At 41.6% G+C, this 27,234-nt stretch overlaps 1 protein-coding gene across 4 annotated transcripts in view; it reads left to right on the forward strand.

The window, feature by feature from the left end:
- LOC126354807 (uncharacterized) overlaps positions 1–27,234 on the forward strand; it is a 216,916-nt gene that overhangs the window by 108,698 nt on the left and 80,984 nt on the right. For all 4 annotated transcript variants that reach the window (XM_050004729.1, XM_050004730.1, XM_050004727.1 and 1 more), the window contains exon 5: positions 26,147–26,274. In XM_050004729.1, coding sequence (XP_049860686.1) covers positions 26,147–26,274 — 128 coding nt within the window. The remainder of the gene's footprint in view (positions 1–26,146; positions 26,275–27,234) is intronic.

Raw genomic sequence — 27,234 nt, forward strand, 5'->3', positions numbered from 1 at the left:
AATTTTAACACTGTCGGAATAAGGCATTCCACCTCCTCCGAAACTGAGTGCCAGACCTCAAGTCTTGTTGAAACTGAAACCTCCGTTCTTCTTTATTAGTCTTTCAGACATCATTATTTCGATAGACTCCTTAATGGTGGTCGCTGATGCTCCTTGAATCTCTTCCGACTGTTCTAATAGTGTGCCACACGAATGTATCCTCATCCAAGAAGAAACGAGTAGCACTGAACTATCTGCAGGAGAACAAGGAAACTGTAAATCTGTCAGTTGACATGGACAACGCTATGTTTCTACATCTATACTCAGCAAGCCACCTTATGGCGTGGCCGGCCGCTGTGGAAGAGCGGTTCTAGGCGCTACGGGCCGGAATTGCGGAGTTATTGAACGCAGTTTTCCGAAATTCCTTCACCAGGGAAGACGAATGGAATATTCCAGAATTTGAAACACGAACATCTGCTAGCATGAGTTTCTTAGAAGTAGATAACTTAGGGGTTGCGAAGCAACTCAAATCGCTTGATATGGGCAAGTCTTCAGGTCCAGATTGTATACCGATTAGGTTCCTGTCAGATTACGCTGATAGAATAGCTCCCTACTTAGCACTCATATACAATGGCTCGCTCACCGATAGATCTGTACCTACAGATTGGAAAATTGCGCAGGTCGCACCAGTGTTTAAGAAGAGTAGTAGGAGTAATCCATCTAACTACAGACCTATATCATTGACGTCGGTTTGCAGTAGGGTTTTGGAGCATATACTGTATTCAAACATTATGAATCACCTCGAAGGGAACGATCTATTGATAAATAATCAGCATGGCTTCCGAAAACATCGCTCTTGTGCAACGCAGCTAGCTCTTTATTCGCTCGAAGTAATGGCCGCTATCGACAGGGGATCTCAAGTTGATTACGTACTTCTAGATTTCCGGAAAGCTTTTGACACCGTTCCTCACAAGTGACTTCTAATCAAGCTGCTGGCCTATGGGGTATCGTCTCCGTTGTGCGAATGGATTCGTGATATCCTGTCAGGAAGGTCGCAGTTCGTAGTAATAGACGGCAAATCATCAAGTAAAACTGAAGTGATATCAGGTGTTCCCCAGGGAAGCGTCCTGGGACCTCTGCTGTTCCTGATCTATATAAATGACCTGGGTGACAATCTGAGCAGTTCTCTTAGGTTGTTCGCAGATGATGCTGTAACTTACCGTCTAGTAAGGTCATCCGAAGACCAGTATCAGTTGCAAAGCGATTTAGAAAAGATTGTTGTATGGTGTGGCAGGTGGCAGTTGACGCTAAATAACGAAAAATGTGAGGTGATCCACATGAGTTCCAAAAGAAATCCGTTGGAATTCGATTACTCGATAAATAGTACAATTCTCAAGGCTGTCAATTCAACTAAGTACCTCGGTGTTAAAATTACGAACAACTTCAGTTGGAAATACCACATAGATAATATTGTGGGGAAGGCGAGCCAAAGGTTGCGTTTCATTGGCAGGACACTTAGAAGATGCAACAAGTCCACTAAAGAGACAGCTTACACTACACTCGTTCGTCCTCTGTTAGAATATTGCTGCGCGGTGTGGGATCCTTACCAGGTGGGATTGACGGAGGACATCGCAAGGGTGCAAAAAAGGGCAGCTCGTTTTGTATTATCACGTATTAGGGGAGACAGTGTGGCAGATATGATACGCGAATTGGGATGGAAGTCATTACAGCAAAGACGTTTTTCGTCGCTGCGAGATCTTTTTACGAAATTTCAGTCAACACCTTTCTCTTCCAAATGCGAAAATATTTTGTTGAGCCCAACCTACATAGGTAAGAATGATCATCAAAATAAAATAAGAGAAATCAGAGCTCGAACAGAAAGGTTTAGGTGTTCGTTTTTCCCGCGCGCTGTTAGGGAGTGGAATAGTAGAGAGATAGTATGATTGTGGTTCGATGAACCCTCTGCCAAGCACTTAAATGTGAATTGCAGAGTAGTCATGTAGATGTAGATGTAGATGCTACGTTCGCAGGTTTGAATCCTGCCTCAGGCATGGATGTGTGTGATGTCCTTAGTTTAGTTAGATTTAAATACACTCCTGGAAATGGAAAAAAGAACACATTGACACCGGTTTGTCAGACCCACCATATTTGCTCCGGACACTGCGAGAGGGCTGTACAAGCAATGATCACACGCACGGCACAGCGGACACACCAGGAACCGCGGTGTTGGCCGTCGAATGGCGCTAGCTGCGCAGCATTTGTGCACCGCCGCCGTCAGTGTCAGCCAGTTTGCCGTGGCATACGGAGCTCCATCGCAGTCTTTAACACTGGTAGCATGCCGCGACAGCGTGGACGTGAACCGTATGTGCAGTTGACGGACTTTGAGCGAGGGCGTATAGTGGGCTTGCGGGAGGCCGGGTGGACGTACCGCCGAATTGCTCAACACGTGGGGCGTGAGGTCTCCACAGTACATCGATGTTGTCGCCAGTGGTCGGCGGAAGGTGCACGTGCCCGTCGACCTGGGACCGGACCGCAGTGACGCACAGATGCACGCCAAGACCATAGGATCCTACGCAGTGCCGTAGGGGACCGCACCGCCACTTCCCAGCAAATTAGGGACACTGTTGCTCCTGGGGTATCGGCGAGGACCATTCGCAACCGTCTCCATGAAGCTGGGCTACGGTCCCGCACACCGTTCGGCCCTCTTCCGCTCACGCCCCAACATCGTGCAGCCCGCCTCCAGTGCTGTCGCGACAGGCGTGAATGGAGGGACGAATGGAGACGTGTCGTCTTCAGCGATGAGAGTCGCTTCTGCCTTGGTGCCAATGATGGTCGTATGCGTGTTTGGCGCCGTGCAGGTGAGCGCCACAATCAGGACTGCATACGACCGAGGCACACAGGGCCAACACCCGGCATCATGGTGTGAGGAGCGATCTCCTACACTGGCCGTACACCTCTGGTGATCGTCGAGGGGACACTGAATAGTGCACGGTACATCCAAACCGTCATCGAACCCATCGTTCTACCATTCCTAGACCGGCAAGGGAACTTGCTGTTCCAACAGGACAATGCACGTCCGCATGTATCCCGTGCCACCCAACGTGCTCTAGAAGGTGTAAGTCAACTACCCTGGCCAGCAAGATCTCCGGATCTGTCCCCCATTGAGCATGTTTGGGACTGGATGAAGCGTCGTCTAACGCGGTCTGCACGTCCAGCACGAACGCTGGTCCAACTGAGGCGCCAGGTGGAAATGGCATGGCAAGCCGTTCCACAGGACTACATCCAGCATCTCTACGATCGTCTCCATGGGAGAATAGCTGCATGCATTGCTGCGAAAGGTGGATATACACTGTACTAGTGCCGACATTGTGCATGCTCTGTTGCCTGTGTCTATGTGCCTGTGGTTCTGTCAGTGTGATCATGTGATGTATCTGACCCCAGGAATGTGTCAATAAAGTTTCCCCTTCCTGGGACAATGAATTCACGGTGTTCGTATTTCAATTTCCATGAGTGTAGTTCTAAGTCTAGAGAACTGATGACCTCAGATGTAAAGTCCCATAGTGCTTAGAGCCATTTGAGCCACCTTACGGCGTGTGGCGGATGGTACTTTGCGTGCAGTGTCACTTCCCTCTTGACATGTTCCAGTCGCAATTGGTTCGTGGGAAGAAACGGTTGTTTGTAAGCCTCTGTGTTGCCTCGAGTCTCCCTGATTTTATCTTTATGGTCTTTTCGCGAGAAACACTTAGAAAGAAGAAATATATCGGTTGCCCCTTTTAGGGAAATATGCTCTCGGAAATTTGACTACAAACCACGGCATGATACAGAACACCTCTCTTGCAGCCTCTGCCACTGGAGTTGACTGAGCATCTCCGTGACGCTTTCGTGCTTACTAAAGGAATCTGTAATGAAACCAACAGCTATTCTTTGGATCTTCTCGTACGGATCCCAGTCTGCTGAGAAATATTCAAGGATTGGTCTAAAGTCGTTTTGTAAGCTACTTCCTTTGTTAACTGGCTACCTTTCCACTTTAAATCACTCCGTTTTTCGTGGAAGTAATTGCTTCCAGTGATTGTTCTGTAATCTATAGTCATACAATGATGGGTCTTTCTGTTACGTATATGAAATACACCATTACATTTGTGTATGTTAAGAGCAATGCTGCTTTTCTGGGGGAACGCTGGGGGATGCGTACCCCTAAACTTTTTCGTCGAGAAAGTAATTTTTTTGCGATGTTGGTTGGTCTTCCACTGATGTTCCAGCCCATAGACTATGTACGCTCTTGGTTCATGAAAGGCAAACATCTTGCTACTGATAGCAAGAGAAAAGTAAGAAGGCGTGAAGACTATAGCAGTCATGAACTTAAGTCAGTTTGGAAACCGTTGCAATTCTATTAATGTAAGTTACACGGTAGTTTTAGAGTTAAATAAATTTTCAACTGTTTTAAAAACTGGACCAGTTGAAACACAGGATACCACCCATCATCTATGCAATTTCGTGAGCCAAACATGATTACAAAAGATGTTTAGGCCGCGCGGGATTAGCCGAGCGGTTTAAGGCGGTGCAGCCATGGTCTGTGCCGTTGGTCCCGACGGAGGTTCGAGTCCTCCGTCGGGCATGGGTGTGTGTGTTTGTCCTTAGGATAATTTAGGTTAAGTAATGTGTAAGCTTAGGGACTGATGACTTTAGCAGTTAAGTCCCATAAAATTTCACACACATTTGAACACAAAAGATTTTTGTAGTGTAGTTTCTATTGTTGTTGATGATAGATGTGGATGGTTTTTGTTGTATTGTCTCTTTTAGTGGCGTTTTATAGGTTAAAATATGTGTTCGGTAACATTTCCTTGTTTTGTCCTGTATGTTGGAAGTGCTGATTGGACTCACTTGTTTCATTTGAGGTGTATTATAGATCAATTGAAGTGTACGATATCATTTTCTTTTATTGTCCAGGGGTTGATGGGAATCGCATGCTTCATTTGAGGTGATATAAACTGAAGTTTTCGATACCACATTATCTTGTATGGTTGGGTGTTTCTCATTATCGCCTGCTTCATTTGAGCTGTAAAGTCAACTGAAAAGTTCGATAGTTTTACATGTTGATGTCGTCATGGCTAAAAGGAGACGGGTGTTACTATCCCATGCTTCAGTTACAAGTTATTTTCGCTGCATTATATCCAACGTCTGAGTACCCTGAAACTGTTTTTTTAGGAAAAAAGCACTGGTTAAGAGTCAGTTGCAACTCGCTGCAGGTCTTTCTACCTTTCACTAGAATTTTATAGCATTTCAACTTCTCTTTATACACCAGCATCATCCGCGAAAAGCGCCATGGAATTCCGACGCTATGTACTAGGTCATTTTTACATGGCGTCGAAAGTCCTATAACACTCTATTGATGCACTTTCAAAGATGTTTTTACGTCCGATGACTTCTCTCCGTTCAGAATGATATGCTGTGCTCTGTTTGCTAGAAACCCTTCAAGCCACACATAGTTGATGTGATATCTCGTATTTAGTTCATTAGGCCGCAGTGTGGAACTGCATCAAACACCTTCCGGAAGTCAAGAAACGCAGCATCTATATGGCCTTCTGTATCTAGGTTTCGTGGACGAATGGGGCCATCTGGGTTTCACGATATCGTTGTTTGCGGAACCCATGGTGATTTCTACAGAAGAGATTTTCATTATCCAGAAATGTTATAATACGAGCCTATAGAACATATCCAAAATTCAACAACAGCGCTAATTTCACATGTTGATTACAATTAGATTTTCAGTTTTTTGAATGGCAGATAGTTGGCAATCCTATGAGTGTGACAACCATGCATGGTCTCCCCAACTGCTTCAAATCGTGTAGCTCTGCTGAACCGCCTTCTGATGACCTCACCCTCCATGCCCAACGACTAGCTGTACTTCTCTCTACAGCAGATGCTCTATAGACTTCTCCATCTGCAGTGAGAAATTTAATGACGGCACATTGCTTGCAACGTGCATCATCTACAGACGCCACTTTGAAACTGTCCTGCAGTTACGCTAACCGTCGGAATTGACAGAAACTTGGCTCGCTCACTCAGGAGACTTCAAATAATACATATGTAACGTTTTGCATTCATATCATTGTTTTCGGCTGAGAAAAAATGTGGTGTATTACTTTCTCGGCAACCCTCATATAGATGCACACCTTCAAGCAAAGGCAACAGAATCTGATAGGTTCAAACCATCATGTCTCTACCGCTACATGTACGACACATTTTTAATATGGTTACATGGATCGTAAACTACTGTAAAGTTCCTGGAACATTTAAACTCCATTCGTCGTAATTTTGAAAACGAGGGCCCAACATGTTTCCTGGACGTGTCAGTTAAGCGCCTTTGAACCATCTACATTTGTCACAAACAAATTCAGTGCTTAAGACTTTGGTGAACAGAGCTTGAATATTTTCAGACAAGGAGAATCTCACTGAATAATTACAATGAATACATGTACAAATAGTGTTTCAAAGTAATGGATACTCAGATTACCAGACTGAGTGTGCATTGTAGTCAAAATCAGGAAAACCTGAGAAAAGTATTTAGTCTGAGACAGAGAAAGACAAGCCAGAAATCGCTACATTATGCTGATGCAATACCTAGAATGATCAATAGACTCCTACAGAAACATGTCATTCAGCATATTCCACCCCCTTAAAAACAAAGAAATAAAGAGCCTTCACTATGTTGTTAAAGACAATCTAGGGCTCCAAAAGCCAAGGGTATACTGCACTCGCACTCCACATAAATGTGGTATGCCTTATGTGGGGGTATTAGAATAGTTGAGGAGAGATTCAGAGAACATCAGTGAAAATCCCAACTAAAATACCAAGCAAAGCAGCTGTCGCTGAGCACTGCTTCAAATATAATCATGAAATTAAATACAATGACACCAGTACTGTGATGCAAACTCTAAGTTTCTGTAAAATTTAATTAAAGGAGCCTATTTAAATAACAATGTCAGCAAATTTGATAAACAAGGATGTCACACTATGATGTATATAGCTATACCTTGCATTCCTAGAATATGACATGTGACATGTATAGGTTATTTCAGCTGTAGTACATCCTGTTTGCACTTATTATTCTTTGTCAAATTTCCTTTTCTATCTCCTTTTTTCTCAGCAATATTGACACTAGGCACTTGAATTTTTCAACTCTTTCAAAATTGTGACCATCTATACTGATGGTGTCACGATTATTTTGTTGACAAGAGACTACCATGTATTTTGTTTTCTCATTGTTGAGCAGTAACCCTTGCTTGCTTCTACCATAAATTGGGAGGTATCTGCTGTCACCTCATTCACAGTTTAACCCATAGTCACCACGTCATCTGTAAATGCAAGGATTTCATCACTTCCAACCATCTCCATAGCCCTGTTACAGCCAACTGCATGTCTCAACTTTTCCACCACTATATTGAACAGAACTGGTGAGAGAAGATCGTCCTGTCTCAACACATTCTTAACTGTGAAGGATGCCAATGACTGATTTGCAAAGCATACTTGGCAGCTTGATCCATTGTAACAAGCTGCAATCAGCCTAATGTACTTCCCTGGTATGCTGAACTCCTCAATTATCTTCCAGAGGGTGGTGTGATTAACACTGTCACACGCCTGCCAGAAGTCAGTGAACATGAACTTTATCAAATTCATAATACATCTCCATCATTTTTCTCAATATGAAGATGTGGTCAGTGGCTGAATGTCTACGGGTAAATCCACACTGGTATGTGCCTACAATCCCTCTGAGCAATGGTTTTAGCTGACTTAGTATTAAAGAGGAGTACTCTTTATATACTATGTTCAGTAATGAGATCTCTTAATTATGCACTTGTATGACATCACCTTAAAAAAAATCAGGGATATGATTACCTTTTTCCAGTCCACAGGGATGTCCTCTGCTGACCATATTTCAGCCATAAGGTGTCTGAGACAACCTGTTACAACACTTCTTAACTTCTTTCCACCTCCCTCTGTAACTCCACATTGAAGCTACTACCACCGTGGGCTTTGTTTTTGAGGGTCTGTAGAATGGCATTTTATTTCATCTGATGTTGGTTCAGGGGCTTCTTATTCTGTCCTTTCTATTATCTCCAGTTCTTTTGTTTCTACCTGATCTTCATGATTTAGTACCTGGTCAAAATACCTTAAAAAAGCATTTACTTGCTCCACTGAAGGAATCACTCTTTCCTCATCATCCAGTAGGATTAATGTTTGTGGTCTATAAATTCCTCTCTCAAAACCTGTCCACCGAAAGAAGGAGCAGGCTGCTTTCCTTGACTTCTCAATTTGCCTCAGTAGTTGTTTACCATATTCTCATTTCTTCTGTGATTCTGTCTGTCAGACTTCTTTCCATCATGTATGCTATCTTTGTGTTGTCAGTGGAACTCTTCAGAAATTCTAATCTTCTTGCTGTCCTGCTGTCCTAGTCTTCACATCCTCTTTGTACTCATCATCAAAACACAGCTTTTCCATTGGCTTTGGTTGTTGTCCCAGTTCTTTGAATGCACTTTGAATGATAGCCTCTTGTAGTGACTGCCTGTATTTTATTTTTTCAGTTCCACCTGCAATCCTGGATAACAGGTGAGCCATAAATTTTTCCTAAAAGCACCATTTCACTTGTTCATTTGCAAGCATACCTTTGTCATGACAAGCCACCACATCCCTTCTCTTTCACAATTTGGTGATAGTTTCAGTTACAGTTTCAGAATCACTAGAAGATGATCGCAGTTCATTTCATCCCTGCAAAATGTCTTTACTTGTGCAACACATCCACAGTGATTACAATCCACCAAAATGTGATTAGTCTGATTTTTAGTGTTGTAGTCTGGTGACATCGATACAATTTTATGTATCGCCTTATGAGGGAGATACATGCTGCTAATGGTCGTTCTCCTATCAGCAGCAAAATTGATCAGTCAAACACCATTTTGATTGCTTTCCTCATGTAGACTATCTGGTCTGATAACTGGCTGATTTTCCTCCTCTTTCCGAATTTGTGCATTGAAGTCTCCCTAGACAGGCTGTGTGCACTGATAATCTATCCATGACTTCCTCCAACACTGAATAAAAGTTGTTTTTCACCTCATCATCTGTGTCCTCTGATGGTGGATGGTAACTGATGATGCAAATTTTATATGGAGAGGGATTTAACACTATTGTAAATATGCAATCACTTTTCAGCATCTACTTGGTAACAACTGTGGATACTCTCCTACAGACAGCAAAACCAACTACTGATGTCAATCTGGGCATGACTCATAGCTGTTAAAGAGGGTGTATTGATTAGCAATCTTCACGATCCCTTGAGGAACTCTTGTTTCTTGGAGGGCTGTCACAATGAATTTGTAGCTGATGAGCACCTCTTCCAATAGTTTAACTCCTCCTGTCATGAGGGACCTGATGTTCCAATTTGAAAACCATTTCACAGTTCATAGTTAAGGCCTTGTTAACAACAATATTATCCACCCAGTATTCATTTTTGTCATTTTCTTTGATATAATTATTTAAAGGTAGTAGGTTACCAGCCTTCTGAGCTGGAATGGTGGGGCTGCCACCTTCTGGGTCTGGGCCACCCAGTTTAGTTTTGAAGTTCCTTCTGGACAGGCTGCCTTCACCCTGGCTCAAGAACCCCAGCTATCCTTAGCTGGTTTGGGCTTGGGGTTGTCATTCCCATAGGTGGATTGTCTTCTCTGTGGCTAAGGAATCCAGCTGGTTTCAGTCTGACCAGAGTATTTGATTTTCCAGTACCAGCCATATATGGGAGGCATTCTCCTATCTGCCACTTAGAGAGGTACCCAATGGGGGACCAACAACCCCTCATGGATTCAAATTTATTTGAATCTAAAATTTTGTGAATACAAAGTTTGTGTACTCATGAGGTGACACTGTGATGTTGATATTAAATGCTGTCAAAAAAACTGAAAAATCACACTTCAGATATGTCTACAGTATATTTAAAAAGTAGTAGTGTAACTTGAGGTTTATCAAACTGCACTTCACAGAGCTCAGTTGTCATGAAAATTCTTGGATTCTGTTTCATCTGTACATCATAAAGTAGTGAGAAACAAAAGCACTGGGTTTAGGGCAACTGAATTACACATCCCTCCACATTTTCAAATTTATTCTACATGGTCTCTCTCCAGTCCTCAGTTGGCATAAATAAGCAAAAACTGGAAGCCTTAAACCAAATAGCACATTTGCTTCAGCAATAGCCAGCCAGTCTTTGAGATTCTACAGTATCATAGTGAAGAAGTAGCAAAAACTCCATTGTTGAACATGAGCGAGCAGTGTTGGTGACATGTATTATTCATGTAAACTAAGTTGATAATTTCCATGGTGGTTGATGGGAGCACCAGTAAAACCATTCCCCATTTATATTCATTGTCATCAGCCACCATGCTGAGTGTTAACTTAGTTTCTGTGAACATTACATGAACAAACAAATATTGCCAAGTGGTTTTCCTCATAGTTTTGAATGTGTGTCTTGTGTGCAAATTTTGCATTTAGTGGTAACTTTCTGTATTTTAAAAATATTTGGGTAGTTTTATGGAAAATCTATCATAACAGCAATGAAAGACATACTTCAAGAATTCAAATTAAATCCAATCAAACTACGGAGCATAGGCACAGCCAGTGCAACTGTAATAAGTGTTAACAGTGGTGTCCATCGACATTTGAAAAAAAGACATTCTACATTTCAACCTTATAAAACATTTGTACCATCCCACTCAACGTACTGCTTGTGCTGTGACTGAAACACTGTCAGATCAACAGACATCTTGACTTTTAAGTTAAGGGAATGTATAATTGCTTTTCGCATTCTTCAACTCACAAAGAGTGTATCATGATATTTACAGTATTATGAAAAAGACAAGTTTCTACTCATCATAAAGATGACATTTTAAATTTCAGACAGACACAACTAAAAGACTCTTACACATTGAGCTTGTGGCTAAAGCAGTCTTTCAAAAAAAACACACACACTTTTACACAAGCAAGCACACCTCATGCTCAAATGACCATTACCTCCAGCAAGCCACTCCAGCCAGAATTTAACTGTGTCATATCGAAGGAACCAGCAGCAGAGTAAGGTGGGGAAGGGGGAGGGACAGCAGAATATGGTTTGGGATAGATGTCAGCAATGTTTGGCAGTTTGTGCTGGGATACTAGATGATGACCAGAGAAGGCTGCCAGGCATGGCAGTGAGAGCAAGGAGAGAAAGGGGGAAAATGAGTAATGGAAAAGGAGAGGAGAATAGAAGGGCAAACGACTGGCAGGTGTGTTGTTTGAGAGTGGTTCAAACCGCGGGGAGTGGATGTGAATTGAGAGGAGGTACTAGGACAGAGGGATCTGAAACTGTTGGGAGGAGGGTGTGGGGACAGTAGCTTACTGTAGATTTGCACAGTTCAGGAAAGTCGGTGGTGGAGTGGAGGATCCAGATGGCCTGGGTTGTGAAGTAGCCATTGAAACCAAGCATGTTAAGTCCAGCACATGTTGTGCCACAAGGTGGTCCACATTGCTCTTGGCCACAGTTTGGTGCCATTCATCCTTGTGGACATCTAGTTGATAGTCATACCAACCTAAAAAGCTGTCCAGTGATTGCAGTAGAGCTGGCATTTGACATGGCTGCTTTCACAGGTGGTCCAATCTTTGATGGGACTGGTCTAGAAAGTACTGTTTGGGTGGATTGGGCAGGTCTTACACCTGAGCTGTCCACAGGGTATGATCCATATGGCAAGGCATTGGGATTGGGAGTGGTAGAGGGATGGACTATGACATTGTGGGTATTAGGTGGGTAACAGAATGCCACTTTAGAAGGGGTGGAGAGGGTCTTGGGTAGGATGTCCCTGATTAGGGAATGACCATAATCAAAGTCCTGATGAAGTAGGTATTTCAGTTGTCCCAGTCTTAAGTGTTATTGGGTTACAAAAGGTGGTACTCCTTTGTACCTAGTGCTTTTGGGTGGTGAGAGGATTGGGGATGTGTGGGGTTGTGGCACAGTAAATCTGTTTGCGGGCTACGTCTGGGGCATATTGCTTGTCTGTGAATCCTTTGTGAGACCTTCATATACTAGACAAGGGAATTATTGTCAATGCAGACACACCATACCCAGGTGACTAGGCTGTATGGAAAGGATTTTTTGGTGTGGGAGGGATGTCAGTTGTAGGCATTGTTGGTGGTTGGTGGGTTGAATGTGAACAGAAGTGTGGATGTACCATCAGAGAGCATGAGGTCAATGTCCAGGAAGGTGGTATGCTGGAATGCAGAGGACAAGTTGAAGTGGATGGGAGAGAAAGTGTTGAGGTTGAAGAGATGAGGGTATATATATTTTCGTCACCAACTGTGCTAGTTTCATTTGCCTCCTATTGTCTTGTTCGGTTTATAGTCCACTTCTCTTTTTCTATTTATTGATTTATTTATTTAACATTCCATTATTTAACATTCCATAGTTTTAACGTTCGTTATTCGCTGTTTTCCAGCCAACAATCTCTTCCACACCTATCAGTATCATCCAATTCCGTCGATTTCGTGTTGCTGGTGATATTTTTGTGCCATTGCCTATCTTTCTCTGCCACAGGAAACATTTTTTGGAACATTTCTGCGCCACCCACGAACCTTTTTGCGGCATACGCGATCTTTTTTGCGCACGCACGATCTTTTTTGCGGAACGCGCGATCTTTTTTGCGTCACGCGTGATCTTTTTTGCGTCACGCGCGATCTTTTTTTCGCTACTCGCTATCTCTGTTTTTGAGCAGCGTGTGTTCTTTTTCCCCTGATCTGGACATACTTGCTTGGTCTGGTCAACTTTTTCCGTATTTTTCTTATTCGGTGGTCTTTCTTTGGTATTTAACGTTACCAACACAATTTCTTTCTTTCTCGCCCTTCCTTCCGTGTTTTATTCCTTCTTGTGATTACTATTCTAACTTTATTTAATTTCCCTACCCACCAGTTACCCACTATGTACCCTAATCCTATACCACATTATTTACATTCATTCTGGAAACATGCATTTACCGTAGCCAAACTGCAATCCCACATACTTTTCCTCCATTCCTGCTTAACCTTTGGAATTACCCCTAAAGGACTTACCTTAAAAGTTCCCATCTCTGGGTGCAATTCCTCCTTCCACCAATCTCTCCTGGACTTCCAGAACCTTCAATCCTTAGCCCTTACCCAACTTGTCCTGAACCTCTACACTACTTCATGTAACCACCACTCCCAACAGCTCCTATCTCTCTTCAAAGTCCTCCACCTGTCAAACCCTTGCTTGGAGAACACACTCAGGAACATCATCCTAGAAGCCAGCCGCAAACTTGAGTCCCATGCCACACACCACCTGAAAAAACTATCCACAGTGCTAGTGCAACACCTAAGAAGTGGGGACCCTCTCCCTATCCCTCACAAACACCAACCACAACAGAACCGTCAACAAACCCCCCTCATAGCCAACAAACCTAGCCTAGCCACCCTACTCAATCTCCCCATCCCAGCACATACCCCACACAGACCAAATCTCAACTATAACCACAGTCAAATGCCACATATCACCAACTCCAATTCAGTTCTAAACCTCTCATCCAGATCCCTCTCTCCTCAAGAGACATCTGTTCTATCAAAAGGCTTAACCTTTAGCCCCACACCTAAATTCAACCACACTGCCCTGGTTAAAGATCTCCTCTCTTTCACCCGGAACCTCAAATGGAAATATCACTTCACCACCCAAACACAGCCCCCAAATACTAGACCCAGTGTTGAACCTTGTTTAGAACAGTTCCGACCGCCTTCTCAAAGGGATCCTCCTCCCCTCCCCCAAAACCATCCCTTGCAGACGTTTCAGGAATTCCTCACATCCAGTGTTGCCTCCCAGTCCTTCTTGAAGAACATTCCGACAACCCCCAACATCACCCCAGCTGAATTCCGTGCCATTAAGCAGCTGAAAACAGACCGCTCTATTGTAATCCTTCCAGCGGATAAAGGCTCCACAACTGTGGTACTTGACCGTGTGGAGTATGTGGCAGAAGGACTGCGTCAACTCTCCGACACCTCAACCTACAAAGCTGTTACCCAGGATCCCATTCCCTCCATTCAGACTGAGCTGCAGAAAATCCTAAAAATCCAAGGTCCCTCACAAGGCCTCACAATGGCTTCCATAGACTTACTCACTTCACCTGAGCCACGTACCCCTACCTTCTACCTATTACCCAAAATCCACAAAGAGAACCATCCTGGCCGTCCCATTGTAGCAGGCTTCAAAGCCCCAACAGAACGTATCTCAGCTCTGGTAGACCAACACCTCCAACCTATCACCTGCAGACTCTCATCCTACATCAAGGACACAAACCACTTCCTTGAACGCCTCAAATCCATTCCCACTCCTCTCCCACCTGAAACCTTTCTTGTCACCATAGATGCTACATCCCTTTACACAAACATCCCACACACCCAGGGTCTCTCTGCCCTTGAGCACTACCTCTCCCAACGCCCACCCGAAGATCTTCCAAAAACCTCGTTCCTTATCACACTTACCAACTTCATCCTCACCCATAATTACTTCACTTTTGAAGGCCAGACCTACAAACAAATCAGAGGAACTGCCATGGGAACCAGGATGGCTCCATCCTATGCCAACCTCTTCATGGGCCGCATGGAGGAGGCTTTCCTGAAGACCCAACAGCTGCTTCCCCTGGCCTGGTATAGGTTTATAGATGACATCTTTGTGGTCTGGACTCATGGTGAGGAAACACTCCTTAATTTTCTCCATAACCTCGACTCCTTTTCGAATCTGAATTTCACCTGGTCCTTCTCCAAAACCAAAGCCACCTTCCTGGATGTTGACCTTCATCTTGTTGAAGCTCACATCCACACCTCTGTCCATATCAAACCCACCAACAAACAACAGTACCTTCAATTTGATAGCTGCCATCCATTCCACATCAAACGCTCCCTTCCCTACAGCCTAGGTATTCGTGGCAAACGTATCTGCTCCAGTGACGAATCCCTCAACAATTACACCAATAACCTGACCAGTGCTTTCCTCTCCCGCAACTATCCTGCAGACCTTGTCCACAAACAGATCTCCCGAGCAATACATTCCTCCCCGTCCAACAACAATATTCCTACCCTCAGACCACACAGAAGCATCCCCCTTGTCACCCAATATTATCCTGGCCTCAAATACATCAATAAATTACTCCACCAGGGATATGACTTTCTCAAGTCAACCCCTGAAATGAGATCATCCCTTGACAAAATTCTCCCCACACCACCCAGAGTTGCCTTTCGTCGTCCCCCTAACCTCCATAACATCCTTGTTAAACCCTGCAATATTCCCAGACTACCTTCTCTACCCAGCGGTTCCTACCCCTGCAACCGACCCCGCTGCAAAACCTGCCCCATGCATCCCCCCACAACCACCTACTCCAGCCCCGCTACTAGGAAAACATACACAATTCAAGGCAGGGCCACGTGTGAGACTACACATGTCGTTTATCAGCTGACATGCCTGCACTGCACAGCCTTTTACATCGGTATGACAACAACTAAACTGGCTGAGCGCATGAACGGACACAGACGAACTGTCCGCCTAGGAGATGTCCAATACCCAGTAGCGGAGCATGCCCTCCAGCATAATTCTAGGGACCTAGGAACCTGCTACACTGTATGTGCCATTTGGCTTCTCCCACCCAACACCAGTCCCTCTGAACTGCGGAGATGGGAACTTGCACTCCAGCACATCCTTTCATCCCGCCATCCCCCTGGACTAAACCTACATTAAACAACCTCACTCCCATTTACTTTTCAGTCTTCTCCTCTTTCCCTTTCCTCTTTAGCCATTCATGCATCTTTCCATCCTACATCTTTATACTATACACCTCTTTACTTCTGTATGCATCCTCTTTGGTTTGAAACTGGCACAGTACCTGCAGTAGAATATCTTTGGCTTCCCTCTGACAACCATGCCTCCATCCTTGCTACCTTCCCTGTTTTCCTTTCCCTGTTGCTTCATAACCTGGGTTGTGAGTAACTAAATCCACTTTCCCTTCTTCCCTTTCTTTCCCCTCTCTCCTCCCTGATGAAGGAACATTTATTCCGAAAGCTAGGAGCTTAAATTTTCGGTTGTTTTTTGTGTTTCTATCGGCTGTACTGAGCTGATGTTTGAGATATTTTGACCCTCAATTTGCTTAATGTTAGCAACAAAAACTTGTAACTAATTTGCTAAATATTTCAACTGTAGTAGGAAAGAGGTACTGGAAAATAGATTTAGCAGAATTAATGGGCAGTTGTCAAGGGAAAAACCTTATTACTTAAGTACTTCAGAAAAATCCAGGACCTGTGCAATACAGGAAGAAGAGACAGCCAACATGTTCTGGTGTTACTTAACATGGACTTGTACTAAACGCCAGTAAACTCACATAATTCTTTTAAGGCATGGCTTCTAACAGTATATGTTTCAAAATATTTGTAAACTGGCTGACCATCTGCTACTGATTGAATACTGTTGGGCAAAACATGAGCACCATAACCAACACAAGTTGATTTATTTAATTTTGCTTGAAGTTTCTGGTAAACATTTTGTACACGCCTTCAAAATTGGTGTTCACATTGTCTGCACAAAATGGAATTACTTTGTCATCTGAACCATATTTTTTCAAAATTTTCTCAGTGAACTGAATTTGTGTATCACCTGTTTCATTTGGAAGATCATTTATATCCAGAAGATTGACTTTTTGCTGAAACCAGGAATATAATATTGTATCACTAATGGAATCATTTTTGCTTTGTGATTTGATACATCACTGATTACAGACAAATATTCTGCTTTTTATAATTCATTGGGTATTACTGAAAAAATATGTCAGATGAACACATTAACAATAATTGCTTTACTTTCAGCTCTAGCAGAATAATATTTAGGTTCATCAAACAGCTTTGATATCAAGGAAGTAGTACAGTCATTTGATCAAACAAAAGTTATAGCTGTAAAAGATGGCATGATATGCTAATGTATGTTCTTCAGTGGCCAGTTTTAATTCAGGCATTCCTGAAGTGTTTTAAAAAATACTTTCATCTCATTGCTACTTGTAGATACTGGTGACACTTCCTTGTGCTTCTTATTTAGGAGATGATGATTTATGTCATTTCTCCTGTCAAAACCCACTCAAAACACCTATCTGCATATTGTACACTTAACTTTATCATCTATGTCTCTTTCTTTAAGAAATGAAAATTCTTTCTTTAGCATTTCATTAAATGAATTCTTCCAACTGAACATTTTCACCAGAATTTTTACTTTCTGAGTTTAATATTCACATTCACTGACTATGAACAGTTGTATGTAGTAACTTAGTCCTCACAGCTGATCAACCTGTGATTTTCACTTCTCAATCAGAAATGTTGGCAATTGTTGCAAAAATTGGTAGATGAAGTTTTTTTCACAGAGTTAGTGACATCTGCCAACTTTCTCTTGATTGCAGGCTCTTATGGCAAGCATACTTACATGCCAGACAATATTTTGTAAGCTCTGATAACACATGCTGAATCACTCACAGTCTTCACAAAATTAACTTCCATATGGCTGCAGTCCCATTACGAGAAATGGTTTAAGTGATACTCCTTTATATGTTGTTTGGTTTTATTTGTCTTGAGGGCCATAAAGTGGAAGACTGGAAGTTAGGGGCAGCCAATGGGATAGATAATACCTGATTTTCTTTTAATATATCTCTTGTTAAGGTGAGTTGAGCCAAATACAGTAAAATATTGTTAAAATAATTTGATAATGATATACAGTACTTCTAGAAAATTTGTTTTTCACAAATATTTAATTAACTAAGAAATATTACATGCACTTTGTTTCTCAATTAAAAACCAGGACACTTAAGTGCCTCAAATGATTTTCTTGGGACACCAGGGCATTTATGTAAAAACAGGAATTTCCCAGCAAAACCAGAGCATCTGGTCAGCATACCCATAATGAGGTTGGCATAGAAAGGTGCCCTATCAGTGGCCTTGGCTGTGGCATGGATTTGTTTGTCTAATCCTCCCTTCAAAGGAAGAGTGGTTGTGTGTTAGGGTAAAGTTAGTAAGGTGTATGAGGAATGAGGTACCCAACCTCCACAACATTCTAGTCCATACCTGTGCCACTCCCAACTCCAACCCCTTGCCTCAGGGAACATATCGCTGTGGAAGACCCAGGTGCATACCTGCCCAATCCACCCAACCAGCACTTCCTATTACAATCCTGTCACAGGCTTATCATATCCCACCAGAAGCTGAGCCATGTCTTATGCAACCATGTCTTATAGCAGCTCTGCATCAACCATTGCACATCTTTTATACTGGTTTGACTACCATCTAGCTGCCCATCAGGATGAATGACCTCTGCCAAACTGTGTCAAAGAGTAAAGGGGACCACCCTGTGGCATAACAGACAGCTAAATGTAACATGGTTGATTTCAATGGCTTTTTCACAACCTGGGTCATCTGGCTCCCTCCCTCTGCCATCAACTTTCCTGAACTGCACAGATGGAAGTTACCCTTACAACACATTCTCTACCCTAACACCATCCAGGCCTCTGCTTATAGTATTCTACTGTCCCAATGCACTCCATCCAACAGTCCCCCCCACACACACACACATACATCATCCACATCCTAGCACCTCCTCCCAACTCATATCCTGTCACCCTTGTTGTCACTGCTTGCTGCTAACTCTCCCATCAGTCTTTTCCCTTTCTCTGCTCCTCTCCTTTTCCACTTCGCATCCCCACCCTCCCAACCCCATATCCTCCTGGCACTGTGCCTGGAAGCTTTGTCCTGTCACCATACAGCCTGTGCATACTCCGTTGAGCAAAGCTAACGTCTCTCCTTCTCACATGCCGTACTAGTCTTCTGTGCCCCATTAAAAGTTTGAAAAATAATAATAACTGGAAGTATGATTAACTTCCTAAGAGAAAAGTGCAAGGTCTGTATATATGGAGACTGAAGCACTGAATACATCATAGATGTTTGAAGTCTCTGGAACTATATAGTTTCATTTGAATAAAGTACCTATGCCTGAGTTTCAGGCAGGTTCCCTCATTTCATTCAATACTGAGGTACTGTTCCTATATGGTTGGAGAGCCTCTGAAACGCTGTTTGAGTCTAGGGGAAACACAATGTGGACTGACATATGAGGGAGACATGCTAGGGGAGTCCATGCAGTTGTGCAAAGCCACTGCACTAGGGTGGCTAGTGGTTAGGACAGTGAGCAGGAGTTTTGCATTTGAATCCTAAACTTGGCACAAATTTTCATTCATTGCTTCCTTCTGCATATATACATAATAGATGTTTGAGACTTGAAAAGGTCACTGGAACCATACAGGTTCATTTGAATTTAGAATAGTGGATGACCAGCTTTGGGTTATTTGTCACAGTGAAGTTCCAAAGTAGCATTGAAGGCATAGTGCAAGAAACAGTGCCAAATTATATTTAAATCCAACTACATTCAACAGTTTAGACATAAAAATGATACTCCCTGGTTTATCTGATCATGATAGCCAAAGGTTAACTATGAAATGTGCTGATCACATAGGTTAGAATCACAGAAGAATTGTAAACAATGACTTGAACATGCTACTTAAAAAGAAAATGGGAATATATCTGTACATCTGACAGAGTAGCTAGACAAATAACTCTGTATTAAACATGTCCCTTCAGAAATTACAGTCCCAGTATACCTTAAACAAACAAGGGCAACACTGAATTAAAGAAGGGAGTAGGGGTGGATTTCTCTAGTGAGTGGAGTGCCTTGTGCAGGGAAGAGAAGGCTCTCCCTAATTCAAAGGACAAGCTGTAGTCATGAGGTGAACCCCCTTTAGCACTAGTATTGTAATATCCTCCATTTTATTATTAGAAAAACAAAACACAGACACTGTGCACGAGAGGAAAACACTTCAAAATTAGATGAAAAATTACCTGGCACATTATTGATCAAGTAATAAATGATAATGGAATTTGAATTAAATTGAGTTCCCAGGAAATAGCTGTAGGTAAAAATGCTGGCACATTGAAACCATTGGTTACTAGATAATGGTAGCAAATATTGCACTCATTAAGACTTCTCACACACAGTTGACCAGTCACTAGCAACAATGATTGCCATCAACAAACAGTAGATGCAATCACACAAAAATCAGAGAGCAGCCAACCAAAACTTTTCATTTTCAGTGTGAAGTGAGATGGATATAGAGAACAGGTCTTAGTATTTTTTGTGACTATTCAGAACTAATAGGACAGGAACATGGAAAAAGTAGACTGTGTGGGCACTCTGCTGCAAGAACAGACAAGTAAGGGTATATCCCAATTCTTCTATAATGATCTGGGAAAACAGATAATTAGTTCTTCAACTACATGTGCCATTTGATGAACTACTGAAATGTACACCTCACCCAGTCACGGCCACATCAAAAAATTCATATGAGTATATTGCATCTCACCAGAAGAAAACCTGTTGGTTACATTATGATGAATAGATTTACATTTTATTGAGCTAAACATATATTATTTGTATTTAAGTTTCTGAACCCGAAAGAACAGAAGTGTTTTTCTGGAAAAATGTTGTATGTTTGTTTGTCAGGTCATAACTTCTAAGCTAAATAAGTTGCACATTTCAAATAAGCTATTCAAGATATTAAAAAGGTATTGTTTGCTTTTTTCCCATATCACACTTTCGTCTTTAGCTCTAGTTACTAGACAGGAAATATAACATAAAATGAAGCTATTGGAAAACACTGTTTCTTAATAAGAGATTCATAAAATGAAACTAATGAGAAAAGGTTGTTTGTTAACAACAGAACATTACAAAGATATAAAAGGTCTAAAGACTGGGTCAGTATCATGCATTAATTTTTTTGATAAATTTGCTGAGATCTAGTGGAGTAACCTTGAGGGTGATCAAGATTACTTTTTATCTCATGCATGCCTTTTTGAGGTAGATGGAAAATATGAAGGCCCATGATAATTTGGGAAATCCAGACACTGAGCAGTTTCAATATCTGTCATGAATTTAATTTTCTTTCAAGTAACTGAAGCCAAGAAGAGTCCAGGTTTGAAAATCAACACTATTATGAAAAAAGTATAGATTGCTACTCACCTTAAAGATGACATGTTGAGTGGCAGATGGGCACAATGAAAAGACTGTTAAACATTGGCTGAAAGCTCAACATATAACAGTCTCTTCAATGGGCCTGTCTGCATCTCAGTGTGTCATCTTTACAGTGAGTAGCACTCTATCGTTTTCCTAATATTGGTGAAACTGAGAAAATTATTTCATGAAATATGTAGCGGTAAAGTAATGAAGAATATATTGTTAAAATTACACAAATATTTCAATTTCAGGCAAGGAAAGCATTTAGATATTACAATTGAACAAGAGTTGCTTCTAAATCAAATTCATCACACATATAGTTCCCTTTTTTCCTTTACAATCCATTCCTTTCCTGCAAAGATTTCAGTTATGTCTTCACCTCTTAATTTGCATAAAGCCAACAAAGAGATGATAAAATTCACCAGGTCACTAAAAAGTGGTAATTCTACTGACAAAGATGATGTTTCTATCATAGCATTAGAGATTCGTGTCTCTGTGCATGCTGTAATTAGTCTAACCTTGCTTTCATAGTCCCTGTGGTAGAAATAGTCTGATCAGCCAGCATATTATGATCGCTAACTTACCATCAACATAAACCAATCCAGGTGAAAGCAGCATCATCTTGTGAGGAATTACTGCTAGTCAGACACACACATGTAGTATCAGTGAGCGTGCTGTCCTTGTGTAGAATGAGGAAGGCACATGATCTATCTGAGTTTAACCAAGGGCAGATTGTGATGACCTGGAGGCCATGCATGAGCATTTTTGAAGTTGCACAACATGTGCTGTGGTGAGTTTCTGCAACATGTGGTGAAACCAACGTGAAACTACATCCACCTGTCATGGGGTTGGGTATCCACCCCTCATAACAGATGCTGGATGTCATAGGCTGGGCAGACTAGTAAAATAGGTCAGGCAGCAAACTGTGGCAGAACTAACATCAGACTTTAATGCTGGGCAGAGTACAAGTGTGTCAGAACACACATTGCACCAAACACTGCTAATGATGGGCCTCCGTAGCCAATGACCCATTCATATGTTCATGAGCCTGACAAGTATGACTGAAATGGGCATGTGACCATTGGTACAAGATGTTGGTGCAGTAGTGGAGTGTTGCATGGTCTGATAAATTCTGATACCTTCTTTATCATGCTGATGGGAGGGTGTGAATCTGTCGTCTTCCAGGGGAACGGCTCCTTGACAACTGTGCTATGGGACAGAGACAAGCTGGCAGCAGCTCCACTACATTCTGGGCAATATTCGCGTGGGCATCCATGGGTCCAGAGGAGCTCATGCAAGGCACCATGAAGACCAAAGACTGGTTGCAGACCACATGCACTCCTTCATAACAATCATGTTTCCCAATGGCAGTGGCATTTTTCAACAAAACGATGTGCTATGTCACAAGGCCAGTAGTGTGATGGAGTGATTTGAGGAACACAGTGGTGAGTTCCAATTGATGTACTGGTTTCCAAGTCACCAGATCTGAACTCAATTGAACATATTTGGGATGTGATTGAACATGGTATCAGAGCTCATCACCCCCTCCCAAAATTTGTGGGAATTAGGTGACCTGTGTGTGCAGATGTGGTTCCAACTCCTTCCAGCATCCTACCAAGACCTCACTGCTTCCATGCCACAATGTGTTGCTACTGGTATCCATGCCAAAGATGAACATACCTGCTGCTGGTAAGTGGTCATAATGTTCTGATTGATAAGTGTACATAGAGACTGAAGAATGTCTTTAGATTCTTCACTTATTACTGTTTCTCAAAACATTGCAATTAAACTTTTAGAGGATAATTGTTGTTCTTGAAGTGTCTGCTGGTTCAGATCTTGTGACAGTTCTGTTTGACTCATGAGTCAAAGAAATGTATGACAATTTTGCTCCTGTTATGTGTAAGTTCAGTATTCCCTGTTAGTCCTGTTTGGTATAGGCCCCACACAGTTGAACAGTATTACATACTTCTCTTCTATGAGACACTACTGTAAGTAGTTTTATTTAGGTTTACATTTGCTGGTTGTTCTTAATAAATCTATATAAAATATAAAGGCAATGTCCTGACTGACTGACACATCATTGCCCACCCAAACTGCTATGAAAAGAAATTTGAAATTCAGAGAGGGTGTTGATCTTAAGGTGTTGATCTTATACTGTGGTCATTGTTTAAGAAGGGGTTTTTCAAAATTACACCCCTGTGTGGGTGGAATAGGGGATGAAAGGTTTTTTTGAAAACATGTCACTTTTAACAAAATTTTAAGTTAGACGTGTGAAAATTAGTATTTGGTTTCTTGATCAGAAATAAAGAAATAGGTATTTCAATATTTTTGGAAATTTAACTGCTAGGGGGGTGGATTAGTGGGTGAAAGTTCTATTTTAAAGTAAATCATTAAAAAGAACTATGGAAGTATGTTTTTAAGCTACATCTATGAAAAATAGTATTTGACTTCTCTCTTACAAATGTAAAAATACATGTTTCATTGTTTTTGGAAATTAAACCCTTCAGGGAGTGAAGTAGGGGATGAAATATTATATGAATATACTTCATTATGAAAGCATACTTACAGCTAGATCTATGAAAATTTCAGTTTGGCTTTCTTGTCGGAAATAAAAAAAATACATGTTTCATTGTTTTTGGAAATTCAACTCTTTGGGTGTGACTCATCATCACATAGCCCAAACCACTAAGAATAGAAACTTGAAATTGTGACAGGATGTGGATCTTGTACTGTATGACTTTTTTAAGATGAGACTGTATGAGATTCTACTCCTAAGGGGGTGAAATATGGGAGAAAGTCTTTTTGAAAATATGTTGCTATTAAGACAAATTTGAAGCTAGAACTACGAAAACTGGGACTTGGTTTTTCAGATATAAATTAAGAAATCAGTTACAGCATTGGAAATTCAACCATGAAGATGATAAAATAGTAGGTGGAAGGGTTTTTGGAAATAAAACATTATTAAGGAACTGCTAAAGCATGTTTAAATCTACATTTATGAAAACTGGTAATTGCTTTCTCAGTTAGAAATTTAAAAAATACATGTTTCAGTGTTTTTGAAAATGAAATGAAATAATCGTGTGGCATTGTTGACCTTGGGGCCCAAACTGGGGAAGTTTGGCTGTCAGGTTCCAAGTCTTATTTCAGGTGAACCATATTGAGTGACTAACATATTGGTGATAATGAGATGATGACAAGGACATCACAACACCCATTCCATCGGCAGAGAAAATCTCCAACCCAGCTGGTAATTGAACCCAGGCCCGCTGCATGGTAGGCAAACATGTTACCACTCTGCTAAGCAGGCAGACAGGGGTTTTTGCAAATTCAATCCCCTAAGGGAGTGAAACAGGGCATGGAAAGTTTTATGACGTTATTTCATTATGAGAACATTTTCAAAGCTAACTCTATGAGAACTTGTATTTGGCTTCTCTGTTAGAAATAATTTTTTTGTGTGTGTTTCATTGTTTTTGGAAACTAAACCCCTATGTGGGTGAGATAAGGGATGAAAATTCTCAAAAATTGTTTTGTTATTTTAAAAAAAATTAAAGCTAAATCTATGGAAATTAGTATTTCACTTCTCAGTTAGATATAAAGAAATATATGTTAGGGGATGAAAGTTTCAATGGAAATATCACCACAAGAATGAAAAAGGCATGATTAACAGAAACCTTGGACTCCAACTACCAGAAACAAGTTTTGATCAGCAGTACACTCAAAAGAGACCATCCCTCTACCGCCTTAATTAGTATGAAAAGTTTTGAAGATTTTGTAATTTGTGAACAACATAAAAATTTGATTAATAAAGCATCACATAACAGCTGCTTGTGGCTTATTCATTTTCCTAGTATCCTACCAATGAACCAAAATCTGCCATAAGCCTTACAACTGAGCCTACATAATCATTCCATTTCATACCCCTACAGTTGTTACATGATTCCAGTTGTGACTCACTGATGCTGTAGTCATAGAATACTACTTATATCCATTTTGTGATTGCAAAAGTTTGCATTTCTAATCAGTTAAAACAAGCTGCCAGTGATTGCACCACTTTGAAATGTTATAAAGATCTGATCTAATATTTATCCTATTTCTTAGGGTTATTTATATCATTTATTTCTGATGGTACTTTGTTGCCGGAAGCGGTGGTCTAGCGGTTCAGGCGCTCAGTCCGGAACTGCGGGACTGCTACGGTCGCAGGTTCGAATCCTGCCTCAGGCATGGATGTGTGTGATGTCCTTAGGTTAGTTAGGTTTAAGTAGTTCTAAGTTCTAGGGGACTGATGACCACAGATGTTAGGTCCCATAGTGCTCAGAGCCATTTGAACCATTTGGTACTTTGTTATAGATAACTGCTGAATCTGCAAAACATTGAGGTTACTATTAATACTATGTGTCAGGTCATTAGTGGACAAGAAGGGGCTCAAAACACGGCTGAATTTCTTTCTACTTTTGTCATTCACTCCCCATCTGAGACAACATTTTGCATCATCCCTACAAAGAAATCTTTATTATTAAGTTTACAGAATTAGTTTCTAAGATATTCTCCTATGTATTATGCTACATTTTGCTCAGTTCTGTCCCATGAATGTACTCTTTTCTGACTGAATAAAACATTATATGCAATTAATGAATGTTAATTAAGCAATTTACTTGCAACCAACTGATCTTAAGCACAACTGAGCAGATATTCATAATCTTATTTTATTTGTTGTTGTCAAATATGTGTAGCTGTTATGGCTGATTATACTTTCTTGAGATTACTCTTTCATGATATGATCTAGGGAACATAATATTCAGTGTGTGGTGGTGTATCAGAGAAACAATAGTTCAAATAATTACGTATATGTCGGTGTTGTCATCCTGTTAGGAGACAACATGCCACGTTGTCCTGTACATTGAGTGCCAAGCAAAACCATCAATAACTTTCAGTCACAGCAACAATAGCTCCAGTAATTATTTATATGCCGATGTTGTCATCCTGTTAGGAGACAGAATGTCACCTTCTTCTGTACAGGGAGTGCCAAGCAAAACAGTCAATAACTTTCAGTGAGATGATTAAGCAGCAGCCAGATGCTGTGCAACAGCTGTTTTGTGCAGATCCTGCAATAACTACTGCCTCATGCAGCTCAAATTTAGTGTGTGGTAAGTACCGGTATGTAAAATTAAATATGCAGTACAATGAATTAGCCTTGTTTCATCATTTATAGGCTGTCAGAGGCTGCATTTATGCAACCAGTTGTGTATGTAAGTGATGTAATATTATAAAAAAGTATTCCACTCATAGTGTCTACCATCTGACTAAAATATTTTGAGGCTATAAACATATTCCCAATTTATTTCATACCATCTGTAAACAAGTTTTATAACATGCAGTCCAGTGTGACTGGATGTTCAAGAGATCTCTAAAATGATAATTCAGAGAAAAAAGTGCCCAATGTGTAAAAAATATACCATATATTATCAGAATATGAGCATATCATGCAATATGCCAAGAATGTGTGGGAGTGTGGGTCCTTATCGTTATAAATAACAACCCATTGATCCACTTGTTAAAACAATGAGCACTTTTATTGTCACACTTCAGATATACAGCATTACACATCAAAAGTATCACATAGGCAGAACATAATGGCGTCTTGGCCCAAAGAGTTTTTGCGCACCAGAGATGTTATGGCATGTCAGTGTTGCCACAGAGGTTCCCCACCCCCCTACCCCCCCTGCAGTGCGGAGCACGAGGCTCTGGCTGTTGTGGGGTGCAGGTGCAGGTGTCGCACTGTCTTCATCTGGAGGGGAAACGGGGTGGGGCGGGGCTGGGGTTCAAGCCCTTTTGGATGGAAAAATGTAATCATGGTGCCACACCAGTGGGAGTATGCAGCAACCAGTTCGTGAGGTGACAGAGCGGGGTTGCGGGGAATAGACAGACATGAGGTACAACACGTACAGTGCTGAATCATTTGTGGTAGTTATGCAGATGTCAGACGGTGAAAAGTGTGAGACGTCGATGGAGACGGTAGTGGGTTGTTGAATGTCGGGTGAGAAGTGTGTGACAGGCGTAGCAGGAGAGGGTGGGGTGAAGGGCATGGACTTTGCCCAGTGAGGGTT

Source organism: Schistocerca gregaria, chromosome 3, assembly GCF_023897955.1.
Source record: "Schistocerca gregaria isolate iqSchGreg1 chromosome 3, iqSchGreg1.2, whole genome shotgun sequence".
NCBI classification, from domain to species: Eukaryota; Metazoa; Arthropoda; class Insecta; order Orthoptera; family Acrididae; genus Schistocerca; species Schistocerca gregaria.